Source organism: Drosophila serrata, unplaced genomic scaffold, assembly GCF_035046125.1.
Source record: "Drosophila serrata isolate PLE 108 unplaced genomic scaffold, ASM3504612v1 contig_302, whole genome shotgun sequence".
NCBI classification, from domain to species: Eukaryota; Metazoa; Arthropoda; class Insecta; order Diptera; family Drosophilidae; genus Drosophila; species Drosophila serrata.
Window position 1 is genome coordinate 1,288,685 of NW_028257200.1, and position 13,786 is coordinate 1,302,470.

A 13,786-nucleotide genomic window follows, 5' to 3' on the forward strand; every position below is an offset into this window, starting at 1 on the left:
AAGCTGCTTTATGTAATGTTTGAATGTTAAATTTGATACAACCGGAGGCTATTGTTTAAATTAGATAATGACCCAGAGTGACATACGTGAATCGCAGTGGGAAGCACACTTTAGCCGGTGGGCGGTCCAGTCCCTCCCTCATCGTCTCGGGTTTCCCGATTTAAGTGGCCAGCAATTTGCGCCGGACATATTCCTTGCTGTTGCGGCTCAATTAGAGCAGTCGGCCATGCCATCCGTACATTAAACCCTACTATGTACTTTCATATTTGTTCCCGATAACCCTGCTTGTGTGGCAATTATACGCTTAGTGTGCAAAAATCGCTCCGATAAATTATTAGCTGCCAAAACGAGGGCTTTTAAAACTTGCCACCTTTTCGGCTCCGGTTCGTTTGTGGCAAAGGACAAAAGAAAAACGATGGGGGAAAACCGCATCAAATATGCAACACTTTTTCTTGCCCAGCGCCTTGGCAAACAATTGGCCAATTAAGTCGAAAGTTTGCCTGCTTGAATCAGGGAAGGTCTCTGCCTGGCCAGCACCCTCCTGGCCCTCTCCACTTGGCCCGTGTCCAGTGGATTCCCTCCCCAAAACCAATGGTCATTGCATGCCAGTCGCACATTTTGTGGCCATTTGCGTGCCGCCTTTTAGCCGGCGGTCCGTGGCCAACAAAGGGGCGTAAAACTCTGGAGGCAAAGCGGGAAAAGCGGACTGCAACTCGTTACTTGTTTTATGCAGATTGCCAAACCGAACTTTTCCACGGTTTACATTTTTCGATTTTCATGCTCCTTCTTTTTGGCCGGCAGGACCGCAAAATCGCAGACAGGTTGGCATTGGGCATTGCCGCTTCAATGGAAGGAACTCTTTCGGGCACTTAGTGCAATATTTCATTTTTAATTCGGACCCCAGAGGTGTGGATTTGATTTAGTTGGTCAATAGACCAGGAAATTGATCGACATTTTTGCAGCTATAATGTAGGGAATTTCCCAGCTGGGGAATGGTGGGGAAAATGCACAATGCTTTACGTATTATGGGGCTGGGAATTGCTTGAAAGGTTTGAATTACGATTTGGAGAAAATCGGGCCATTTTTATAAGCTTTAACTGTTTCTTTACTGCTTTACTTAAAGTCAATGGTTCGGAATACACATTTAAATAGTTTAAAATATATTTGAAAGGTAATACTTTACTTCATTTGTTAACCCCTTTAAGATCCCCATAAATAAAACCACCATATTATTCAGTGTTCTGTTTATTCCTTCATTTATTATAGGGTTTTATCATTTTTCATGATTTTTCATAAACTTCCATTACTAAATGCCTGGCGAAATTATTGAACATCTCAGCTAATTAAGTCAATGTAATTTCATAATTAGTTTAAATTCATATTATTATATTGGTTAGCTGTGGTTTTTTTTTAATTTTTATTTTTGCTTCATGGAAGAGAAGAAACTTGTTGGATCACAAAGGTTTTGTTTTCGCTATTCGGTCTGTTTGGTTGAAATACTTTCAAACGCTTTCTAACGAAAGAGGAGTAAAAACAAAGTATTCGAATTAAGTCAACCATTTAAAGCTTATTTACAATCAAGAACATAACTAACAACTTTGTTATCGATTTCGTTGGATTTTAGGCTAGGTCCATCCTTGCTGGAGATCTACTTAAGGAATTAATAGATTCTTTCATTTAGTTTACGGTAAGGCTGAAGACAGAGTATTAAAATTGTTTTATTGTTTAAGAGTAAAAGTTGTTTATAAAATATATATGTATCATATATCAAAGTATAGTTATTTAGTTATTCATAGGCGTATATTACAGTTTACCTTTTATACAGAGCCACTCGCCGGTTTCCCTCACATTCCCCCGACGAGTTTCCATTTTTGAGCTAGTATTTTAACAGTACAGAGTTTGTTTTCTTTTTGAGTGTTTTTTGGTTTTTAGTTATTAGTTTTTAGTTTAGGGTTTTAGTATTTACTTGGTTGGTTTGTCAAAGGTCGTAACTAGAATAATGCAAACGTTTGATCCACTAATCGAACTAATCTACCATATCCCGTATGTGTATACATAATTATTCGATTTCTTGTATATATCGTTAGGTGTATATATTATATATGCTTGTATAATTACTAAATGGTATTGAGTCAATTATTGAGTCATTATGTCGTATGTCGTGTGTCTATGTATATATTGCAAATTTTCATTAATCATCTACTGCGCGTGGCTACAATTTTATAATTTGTATATGTATATATATATTTGTTTATTTAGTTATTTCCGCATGTCTCTTTGGTAATTGGTCCTTAGTACACTACATAGAAAGCATTTAAGTATTTTCGTTTCATTTTCTTTTTTTTTTTGCATTTGGTTTTTTGGTATCGTTTCGTTTTAACGCCATTCAAGTTTACCCCGGGACACAGCATCTTATGGCACTTATGGCTTCATCTCGGTGAGTCCAAGGGAACAATGGTCTCTCTCCATCCTAGTTCCCTTTTAAGGCAGACACCTTCTCCTTTTATGTGGCGATGGGGAGTGGATTTCGAGAGCAGCAGATGGCCTTTTACAGACGACCTTTCGCTGGCTAAATATAAACGCCTTCCCACAGATACACACACATACACAGGTGTGGCGGCATAACACCTGGGCGAGTTAATTGTGGACAGGAAAACCTGCGGCTTAGCCAAACATTGGCATGCGTTTTGCCAGCGTCTAAAAACGCGACGTAAAAAGCTGAAACCGCCAGCGCGGCACATAAAAGTGTCAGGCAGACATAAATTTATGTTGGCTTGCAATTTTCCAACACCAATGCACACATCACTACAGCCTACCTTGCTGGATCCCTGGAAATGGGTTACGTTGTAAGGACGAGTTTATATACATTTTGTGTAGCATACTACTCTGCGGCCAACGCGGCTTTATTATTAAAATTGCCCTGAAAGTTGAGGATGGGGGAAAAACTCTAGACCGCTGGGATTGCTATGGGGCTACAGAGGCCGTAACTGGATACACACGTTTATATTTAAATATATATAAATTTTAGCGAGCATTAAAGTACTGCTGCGTTGAACAGATTTTATGGCAAGATAAAGTTTCAAGACTATTGCCCACTTTGGAGTATCTCAAAGTATAAGGTTGTAGCTAGCTAGCAAATTGTACAAGAGAGTACAAATTAGGTCAGAGTATCTAAATTAAATTCAGACAAACAATTTCAGGTACTAGTTTTAACTTTACCTCGCTGTGTACCCTATCCCTTTAGGGGTATAATGGGCATCTGACACAGAATACCATGGATATCCACATCTCCTGGGAGAGACTGCTTTGCACAACCGTCATAATTAAGGGCCGCAAACTGTTGCTAATTAACTACCGCTCTCAAAAACTGTGCCATGCCAAAATATCTAATTAAAGCTAATCCTTTTCTGCACATTGCTTTGGGTCTGGAATGGGGATGGGGAAAAGAAGAGGTAACTTGTTCTAATTGAGATTTTTGCCAACTGTGCGATGCCGTGTCCTTTTGCGCCATGGAGCTTCCCTTTGCTTCCTGCTCCCGTAATTCTGTAATTCGAGCATTGTTTTTCATACCATTTTTTTTTAATGTTTAATGTGTATCGCAGCTATTTTTGACCTTTTCTCAGTTGTGTTTATACTTTAATCCTGGCTTAATCAACTATATATTTTTTTTTTGGGTTTTCGGATTCGGATTAACTCTACTGTCACTACACTCGTTTGGAATTGTTTTTCATTTGGGTTGCCTTCGGTGCGAAGTAATGGCAATAGAAATGAACGAAAAAGTCACAAAATTTAACTATTTAATATTTTAAATATTATTGCGCTACTTACATGCAGTTAAACTAATTAATTGGTTTGTTTGATTTATAATTTCAGTAAGTTTGTATTTCCATCTTTTGTCTTTCCCTTGTTCATTTAATTTTACTTTGGCCATTTGGTTTCTGTGTTGTGTGTTCGATGACTGAAAATTCAATTATTTCAGCATTTTTATTCGAAAGTATTTTGTTGCTTGTTTGTTTGCTCATTTTCATTGTGTTTCAATTATTTATGCTTTATTTATTGCCGTGCGTTTTTATATCGCTTGATTTAATTAAACTTTTCTGCAAAACGAATTCCTTTCTCTTCAGCTGATGTCCATTCTCAGTTTTATTCGGTTTTCTGTCCGGCAGTAAACTTTACGGTCCAATTTACGAGTAAAGAAAATAAAATTAAGAGCGTAATTTAATCTATCCAAACAATGACTGAATTGAATTCAAATTCAATGCATTTTTAATCTTGGAATAAGTTCAGTTCACGAATTCTCGCCTCAATCAATAGTTCTGTAAGAGCAATTTTGCAAATCCAGACTCAATTACAAGCAAAGTCCATAAATTCGCTACCAATTTATGGGCCACTTTCCGCCCTTGTGAGCCATTACACATTTTTTGGGGGAAACTTTACCCTGGCAAATGATAAAAACATTTCGACTATCAGAAAATGTCATTTAGAATGCCGTCAGATTTGATTTATGCTGGTCATTTCCGGGCAAAAACCTCAACCTCAGCTGGCTCACGTGTACCATTTTCTATAAATTTGTTTTTCAATTTCATTTCTGTTTGTTTGTTCATTGGAAATTTATGCAAAAAATGCATAAATTATAACGATATGGAAAAAAATGTGAGAGGGAATAAGTTGAATACGGAACAGTCGAAGTCTGGAATACTCTAGTGGTACAATATAAACATTCCTGAATTTAATTAAAAAGAAATTTGTAAAATAATACTCAGCTTTGCTTTAGCTTTAAAGGCTCATTGAAAACAAAGTAGAAAGAATATGAAATTACAAGGATATTGCCTAGAAAGGACTGGTGGTAGCAAAGTCTTTGCTGAAGTTGTAAAACCTTTTTACGAGAGTATTGAAAATGTCACACCTGTCGGCGGAGAAAAGCCGCATGTGTAAATTTTTATTGCCTACTTTTGTGCGCGCTCTCACGCGCGCTCTCTCTTATTCCCTCTGCCTTTTCTCTCTCGCTGTCGTTGTGCTTGTGTGAGTTATGTTTTCACAACCATGTTGATTTTGTTCGCTTTCGTCTGCACACATACACATATACATATACATACGTACATTTATTTGTTTATGCTGCTTTTTGTCCACACTTAGTTGGCATTTCGTTTCGCACTGCGGCTCCTGCTGCTGCCGCTGCTTCTGTTGCTGTTTTGCTTATTAATTTTACACCAAATGCCATTTAACTTAGTTGCTTGTTGTTGCCATTTAACATTTTTCTTTTCCTGTATGTGTGTTGTTGTTATTGTGGGTGTGCCGATGATAAATCACATTTAATGCAATTCACAAAACCATTTCGTTCGCACGTTCCAGTTGAAGTTAGCGACATTTTATACTTTTTTTCCGTTTCCTATCAGAAATATGCTGTTTTTAGTTATATTTGTTTTTGATTCCATAATTTATGCTTATTGCTGCTGCATATCACCGCCACTCCCCAGGCCAGCTTTCGTTTCCGGTGGCACCTGTTGTTTTGGGAAATTATACAACAAAATAAACACCATTACTTTATCACATTGAATTCAATTATCTTTTACACTGATTGACAGACAAGGCACAGAGTAAGAGTAAGAGTTAAGAGATAGTGAAACTGGATAGGATACTTTTGTTTGGAAGGATAGCAGTTGTACATGTAATATAGTAAGCACAATCAAGGCATAAGCAAACATTTAGGTAAAGTAGAAAGTCTATGTTCGTGTGGGTAGTGTGTGTTTGTGTGTGTGTATAATGTGAGTGTGTTTGTTTAGCCTGCTTAAAAGGAAAATACATCGAGCAACAAAAAGTCCCAATAAAAGACTCGCACACGCAGCACACACCAAAAAGATACATATGTAGGACAGCCAAAACAATTTGTTTGAATCAAACAAAGGATCAACGGGAATTCAGGACAAAAGAAAAGAAAAACTAAAAATATACACACATCTATGTATATGTATATCCAAGGCGAAACAACTTTCGGAATAATAATGGGAAAGATGTTGGAACTCATAACGAAAACTTGCAGCAGACAAGAGCCAAAAATAATCCAGGGAAGACCCAAACGAAAACTAAAATAAACACAAGTAAGTTCAACTGGAAGCCGCAATATATCCCCGGGAAAAAAGCCAACGAACCAACACAGCAAACACATACGATTATTATGACTGGGGACAGGGACCGAAAATGAAGTTTTTGGCTGGTAAGCTTATATTAAGCCTAAAGTGTAACCAATGTAATTCGGATTCAACGCGTGTAATATTAAATTAAAATAACACCTAGAAATCTTGTCGCGGTAACTTAAAGCTTAAACGAGATAACTATTCGGATAGAAAGGGAAGGGTGAAACTAAAAGGGAGTATAAAATGTTAACACAGAGTATAAAATATATATTGAAAAGTTGGTAGAAATAAAGGTAGAACAAATCAATATATATATATTGTGTCGATATTTGCCGCGAATTCAGAATGATCGATGTTTAAGATGTTTAGAGAATTTTCCAAAGCTTTAACATAGTTTAAAATATAATTGTTTAACATATATGTTATATATAAACGAAATCAACAATTAGCATCCAAATAAGTATGAAATTTCATGGACTGTTTTTATTTCGATTAATACGACATAAAATTCGATATTTCTTTATATTTCAAATAAATAAAAACATAAAAGGAAACTTCGGAAAGTCAGTTTTCAATAGAACTATAGAATCGAATCGATTATAACTAAGCTTAAAATATTCGCATTTTTTTAATCGATATTAATGAATATATTTCTTTGAAAATTTTTTGCGATAAATCCAAGTTTAAAAAACTCATAACTAAGCCAAAAAAGCATTAATTTCAATTTGGAAAGCTTTCCTATGTTAATATTAAACGATTTATAAAAATTTTAATAGTGTTTATTTTCAAATTGAGTATGCAGGTTTATTAACCTAAGAAATAAACCTGCATACTCAATTTGAAAATAAACACTATTAAAATTTTTATAAATCGTTTAATATTTTGACAATGTAACACTTTATAAAAATTTCTAAATTTAAAAACATTATATTTTTCACCAGAGATGGCTTGATCGATTCTGCTATCGATGCTGATCAAAAAAAATAAATGATTTATAGGGTCGGAAATGACTCCTTCACAGGCTTCTGACTAAAATGTTAATACCCTGTAAGGATATTAATAAAAGGATCTTTTCAATAACTTATTTTTCGATACTTTTTCCATAAATTCGATACTTCAACGTAAATGATTCTATACTTAAAATTAAGCTATAGTTTTTTTCTTTATATCATATAAAATACTTATCCCTACTGGGAGCAACAGTAGGTAATGCCTTTTAATTTATAATGATTTTACTACGCATGCTGACATTGAACTTAGCACTCTTTTTCAGGTTTTGAAAAGAAACAAATAAATAGTTGTTCAATAAAAAAAATAAAATTATGATAGCGCCAGATGTAAAGTTGTATATAAACACAAAACATCTACAACTATCTTAACACTTAATATTTTGTGACAGAAAGTACATAGTATTCGGTCCCCATCCAAAATTGACAACATGACATTGAAACAGCGAATAAATTGGCAAACAGATTTAGAGAGAACCTTCAACTAATGACAACATCGACAATGATATAACGACAATTAATTATTAACCATTCGAAAGCAATTGGGAAATTCGACGGTTCGATGGAGGACAACTGGCAACGCCGACAGTACCTACTATCTGGAGAATGCGGGAATGGAACCAAACTTAGCGGCCATAGAAACTATGAAAGTCCAGGAAATCCATGGAATCTGTTTGATTTTGTTGTTGCTGATCGATCTATATACGAGGGAAGGGGGGCGGTGAACAAGAACGTAACCAAAAAAAAAAAAAATACAGTCGAAAACAAATAACAATTGTTGTGGAATGTTTTGGCGGTGAGTTGGTGAATATTTTTTGTATATATTTGGAGAGCAGGAGAAACAGAGAGATATTTATATATATAATTGTGGTAGGAGAGTGGAATATAATACAAAATATTGGCCCAAGATTCAGAGTCACTTCACTTACCAGTTTCTTGAAGCAGTCCTCGAAAAAGGCAGTCATCGAGCGGTACAAATGTCGCTTGACCCCCGATAAACTATGACCCTCATCCGGATATATCTGTTGCTTATAGAGGACTCCCTTGCTGGTCAGGGATCTGGCCAGTACCATAGATTGCTGCACATGGACATTGTCATCGGCAGTGCCATGGACGAGCAGGAACTGGCGATCCCTTAGATTATCCACATACTTGGACAGATCGCTCTCCTCGTAGCCCTTGTAGTTATCCGTCACATTGGGGAAGCTCAGATAGCGTTCGGCATAGGTGGAGTCTAAAAAATATATAAAAAGACGATCTGGTTAGTTTGTTAAGTGGAAATAATCAATCTAAAATGTTTTAGTAGAGAAAACCATTAACACTAACTCACCATATAGCTTCCAATTGGTCACCGGTGACACACTTATTCCGCACTGGAATATCGACTGTTGGCCAGCCAGGGCCAATGCAGCTGTGTATCCGCCATAACTCCATCCCCAGACTCCCATCCTTCGAGAGTCGATAAAGTGCAGGTTATCCCTGAGGTACTCACTGACCTCCAATTGATCGGACACCTCAACGCTGCCCAAGCGCTTGTAGACCTCATGGAGTAGCTGGTAACCCTGTCCCGCGGATCCTCGTCCATCGATTTCCACCACAATATAGTCCTTGCTGCCCGCCAGATAGGTGTTCCAATCGACATGCCAACGATCGGTGACCAGCTGAGAGCCGGGACCCGAGTAAACGTGCAAAATGGTGGGATATCGCGTGATCTCATCCTCGCGCAGAACAGGCGGAAGGTAGAGCCGCACCTGGGCATGATATCCTCCGGAGATCATCACGGGGAAGGTCTTCACTTGCGGCATGGCTGTCTTGGCCATTTTCTCCTTTAACCGAGTGTTATTCTGCACGGTGACCAGGAGTTCCAGGAACTGTGACTTGGACTCCTCCGATATCTTCTGCTCGCCGCCATCCGTGGGAGGTTCTTCTTGCTGTGTGCTCTGCCTCTTCACCTTGGCAATAGTGGAGGATTTCAGGCCGTAGATAATGGAGGTGGGTACCACAGGACCCAGGCAATCGACCAGAACGTATTTAGCTCTTCGAGAGGGCGGAAACTGGGCCTCATGGTAAAGACAATCGCTTGGAGGCGGTGGCAAAGGAGCACTTTGACCCCTTCCCGGTCGCTGCTGCTCCACTGGCAACGCGGGTTGCGGCGGTGGCTGAGTCTCTGTCTCCTCGGAGTCCTCCCAGTCATCGTCCCAGGCAGTCACCAGCTTCGGTGGTGACTTGGTATGACCTTCCTCATAGCCCTCGGCTTGCTGCGTCAGTGCGGGACACGTCAGGCAGTCTGGTGGCTGCAATGCTTGGCCTTGACGGGCCGGCAGGGCGGATACGCGATATAGATGCTGTTGCGAGGGCAGGCGCTCTGGAGTGCCAAGGAAGTAGCTGAAATGTTCAATAAATTAAGGTTTAATTCTATTGATTTACATGTTAACAGGACAATTTTAACATATTTTTATCTAATTTGATTCAAAACTATATTTTACTATTATAGAATTTCAATTGTAGTATTACTAAAATAGGAATACTGACCAGTAAGTATCAATGAACATTAAGTAACTATGATCCGTAAGTAAATATGACCAGTAAGTATCTATGCCCAGTAAGAATGTATGATTAGTTAGTAACTTTGAACACTAGTAAACAATGACTTGCAACTTTTGTAACACAACACATTTCTGATACTCGGCCGGCAGAAGTCACTTCGTCCCGGGGATGTTAGAACTAGTTGGGAATCATATGCATAGATGTGCGAGATTTGTTTTGGAACAAATTTAAGTTATTTGAATGAAACTATGGAGTTATTCTTCTATATAATTTTACTAGTATATAAGTCAAGGCATGGCAAATCGGTTGACTATATATAGATATGTACATACATATAGCTTACATCTGAACAATCGGACGATTTAAAGAACTATGACCTGTTATTAACTATGACCAGTAATTAACTATGATCAGCAAGTTTCTATAAATATTAAGTAACTATAAGCAGTAAGTAACTCTGAACATTAAGTATCTATAAGCAGTAATTATCTTTGACCAGTAAGAATGTATGATCAGGTAGTAACTTTGAACACTAATAAACAATGACTTGCAACTTTTGTAACACAACACATTTCTGATACTCGGCCGGCAGCAGTCACTTCGTCCCGGGGATGTTAGAACTAGTTGGGAATCATATGCATAGATGTGCGAGATGTGTATTGGAACAAATGTAAGCTTTTTGAATGAAACTATTGAGCTATTCTTTTATATAATTTTACTATTATATAAATCGGAGCATAGCGAATCAGTGGACTACATATATATATATATATAGCTGCCATAGGAACGATCGGATCGGATCAAATTTTATATGTAGGTATTATATATTAATCTAGAATGTGTTGTAAAAATGTATGAAAATCTGACTACTAAACATATAGCTGCCATACAAATCATGTATTACTTTTCTGTTTTTTAACATAAATATATATAATTTATATTGTATTATTTTCTAGTGATTAAATTTCAATCTGCAAAGTTAGCTTCCTTTCTTGTTACTTTTACAAAATATCACACTTGTTCGTAAAACTTCTTTTTCGAGCTTGGAAATATATATAATTCACAATTTCAATAATTTCATTTCGGATAAACATTTTCCACTGCTCGAAACGGAAGTGAAACCCGGTCGCGTGTGTGCCCCAATCACTTACATCCAATTATCCAGTTGATCCCAGTGCAACAATCGATTCACCTCGTACGGGCCATGGGTGAGGGGCAGCACCCTGTTATTGTCGATGTCCACGTGCACGATGTGCCGGAAATAGCCTGCGATTAAGAGGTATTGGTTGGAGAGGAAGAGCAGGAGCGAGAAAGCGAGAAGGATTCTGTGTCACTCTGTGGAACAAAGGCCAATTTGACGATTCAATGACTTACCAAACAGACCGTCTCGCAGCGGGGAGATGGCCACATAGAGGCTGGCATTGGCTGCAAACAGAGGCACAGCAACAGTGTCCACCCAGCCGCGTCCATCGCCGCTCACCCGGTGGGTCTGCAAAACCAACGGATGGGATTCATTAGCAGATTGCTGGCTCCGTTGACTAATTGGACTCACCTCGATGCACTCGAAGGCGGGAGCCTTGCACACACTGACCACGGAGATGTTCTGGGGACGATTCAGCCAAACGACGGCGATCTTTGAGTGACTTACCCAACTGGCGCTGCTAAAGTAGTGATCTCTGTGTGAAGAAGGAACAACAAAGGTTAGGAGAAGTTTTAATTAACTTAGAAACTTGTTTTCCAAATAATATTATTAAATATTACAATGACTTACTCGTGAGCTAGGATTTGCGGTGGTCGCAGGTCGGTGATGCGAACCTTTTGCGGATCCTTTAGATCGGCTACCCGCAAGGTCACTGTGGGATTCTGAGTGCCTGGCTTTGGATACCTGCAAAAGAAAAACAAACAAAAAGAGCTAGATTAAACCTTAATTCACCTTTAGCTTCATTCATTATTTGTCGACTTTGGACCTAAAACCCAAACCTGCCAAGTTAGACCGCCTTCTCTTAGATGTTGGCCTTTTCCGGATGCCTCCTTCAGCAATTTATCAAACCCAATTGACAGGGGATCAACCTGTATGGATCCCACACTTAGTTAATACATAGCAGGCTGCTAAGGTCTTTTGTCTTATGCTGCCCGGTAACTAATTTCCAAGCCCTTGCCCCGTGTGTCAGCCAAGTCGGATGGAAGGGATTTTGACACCGGAAAAGGTTTGAATCCACTGCCTGAATTCATCTACAACAAAAAGGTTACCCCTACTGTCACTTCATGAATTTTAAGCGTGACGCTAGGAACCCATTAGAACTAACGACGGCCACGAGAGAGAGCGAGAGATGAGGCATCATTAACACATAATCGAAAAGCGATATAGCCCAAGTCTCCCTCGTAATGGGGTCACGACTTACCGTAAGGACCTGATTTCCGGGTATAGGTTGGCATGCGGATTACTGCTGCCCGCTGAGGCGCCACTTCCTCCCGTTCCACCGCCAGTTCCACCTCCTGTTGCCGCCGCTGCCGCTGCAGCTGCAGCCGCTCCGCCGGATGAACCAGTCGTGCCATACCAGGCAAAGTGCTGCTCCTGGACGTGCGTATCGTTGAAGGTGGCATACAACATCAGTTGTCCGTTGTCCGACATCCAAATCGCATTATTTGCATGGAGAATTTCCTCTGTGAAAATGCGAAACAGAACGGAAAATGGCAAATAAGTGGTAGTTGAGTATAATATCGTTAGATGGGTGATGTAAGGATTAAATTAAATGTTGTATAGTGAGTTTTCACTTTACAAATGACTACACAATGGTGTGAAGTATTTTCCGGGAAAGAAAATAGATTGTATCTCACAGTAATAATATAAAATTATTCAAGACCGTTTGTTGAATAGTGTTATTGAAACTTAAATTGACCATTATTTTAAGAGCTATCTGTAAACATAGTTACAGAGTTTAAGAGTTTTTAAAATGAGCTCGAAAATAAAGTTTAAAAGTACATAAGTGTACAATAGTTTTCAATTAATAATGACATTGCAGCCTGTATTAATATCAATATTCAAAAGAACCTACAAATTAAAGTTGGTCAAAAATCACGTATACGACTAGGTGTACTTGAACTTAGCGTGAATTTAGAGTTAGAAATAATAATTTTAAAGATTTTCTTAATTATAAAATAATTTTAGATGACAGAACATCAATATCAATCCTCAAAAGAAACTAAAAATTAAAGTAGATCACGTATACGACTAGGTGTACTTGAATTTGATTTAAAAAAATAAATTTAAAACTAGTTTCTTAGCTAAAAAATTATTGTAAGTGAAAAAGCAACAATTAAATACAATTTTGTGGTATAAAAAATGATTATGAAAAAATCATTTAAAGGAAATAAACACCTTTAAATGCATATTTTAATCGTGCATCAAAAGGTAGTTCAAAAATCACTTATACGACTAGGTGAACTTGAACTTAGAATTGAAATTAATTTAGAAAAAATTTTCTAAATTATAAAATAATTGTAAGCGAAGAACATATAAACATATGTTTAAAAGAAAAATTACGTATACGACGAGGAGTACTTAAACATGAACTAGAATAATTAATTTTATTTTTTGTATATATAAAATAATTGTACATGAAATAAGCAACAATTAAATATAAAGCAGCAATTAATATAAAATTAATTAAGAACAAACCACACAAAGGAAATAAACAGCTTTGAATGTATCTTATAATCAAGCATCAAAAAGTAGTACAGAAATCACGTATACGACTAGGGGGACTTGAACTTGTTTAAGAGAAAAAATTTCATATTTTCTGAAAAACATTTGAAAATGAAAAAAAAAACAGATATTAAATGTTATTGTTTTAATATAAAAATCATAATGAAAAAGCATTTTAAAGCAAATAAACTCTTTTGAATGTATCTTAGAATCGAGAATTTAAAAGTTGTTCAAAATCACGTATACGACTAGGTGTACTTTAACTTGATTTAGAAAAATAAATTTCAAATTTTCTTGAACTTATTTGTAAGAGAAAGGTACATAAATTATAAACAATTATTTTAGTATAAATATGATTAAGAAAACCCCATTTAAAGGAACACTTTAGAATG

General features: G+C 37.3%; 1 protein-coding gene across 3 annotated transcripts in view; it reads right to left on the bottom strand.

Moving 5' to 3' along the window:
* Positions 1–1,232: 1,232 nt before the first annotated feature.
* The window catches only part of Dpp10 (Dipeptidyl peptidase 10), a 46,360-nt gene continuing 33,806 nt past the window's right edge, over positions 1,233–13,786 (bottom strand). Inside the window, exons 8-16 of one of the 3 annotated variants that reach the window (XM_086837272.1) lie at positions 12,091–12,352; positions 11,460–11,573; positions 11,241–11,364; positions 11,063–11,177; positions 10,840–10,954; positions 8,472–9,526; positions 8,071–8,375; positions 7,734–7,839; positions 1,233–5,501 (exon numbers count right to left, since the gene is read on the bottom strand). In XM_086837272.1, coding sequence (XP_086693398.1) covers positions 7,768–7,839; positions 8,071–8,375; positions 8,472–9,526; positions 10,840–10,954; positions 11,063–11,177; positions 11,241–11,364; positions 11,460–11,573; positions 12,091–12,352 — 2,162 coding nt within the window. In that variant the 3' untranslated portion in view covers positions 1,233–5,501; positions 7,734–7,767. The remainder of the gene's footprint in view (positions 5,502–7,733; positions 7,840–8,070; positions 8,376–8,471; positions 9,527–10,839; positions 10,955–11,062; positions 11,178–11,240; positions 11,365–11,459; positions 11,574–12,090; positions 12,353–13,786) is intronic. The other 2 variants (XR_015272673.1, XM_086837273.1) reach the window with 2 other exon arrangements.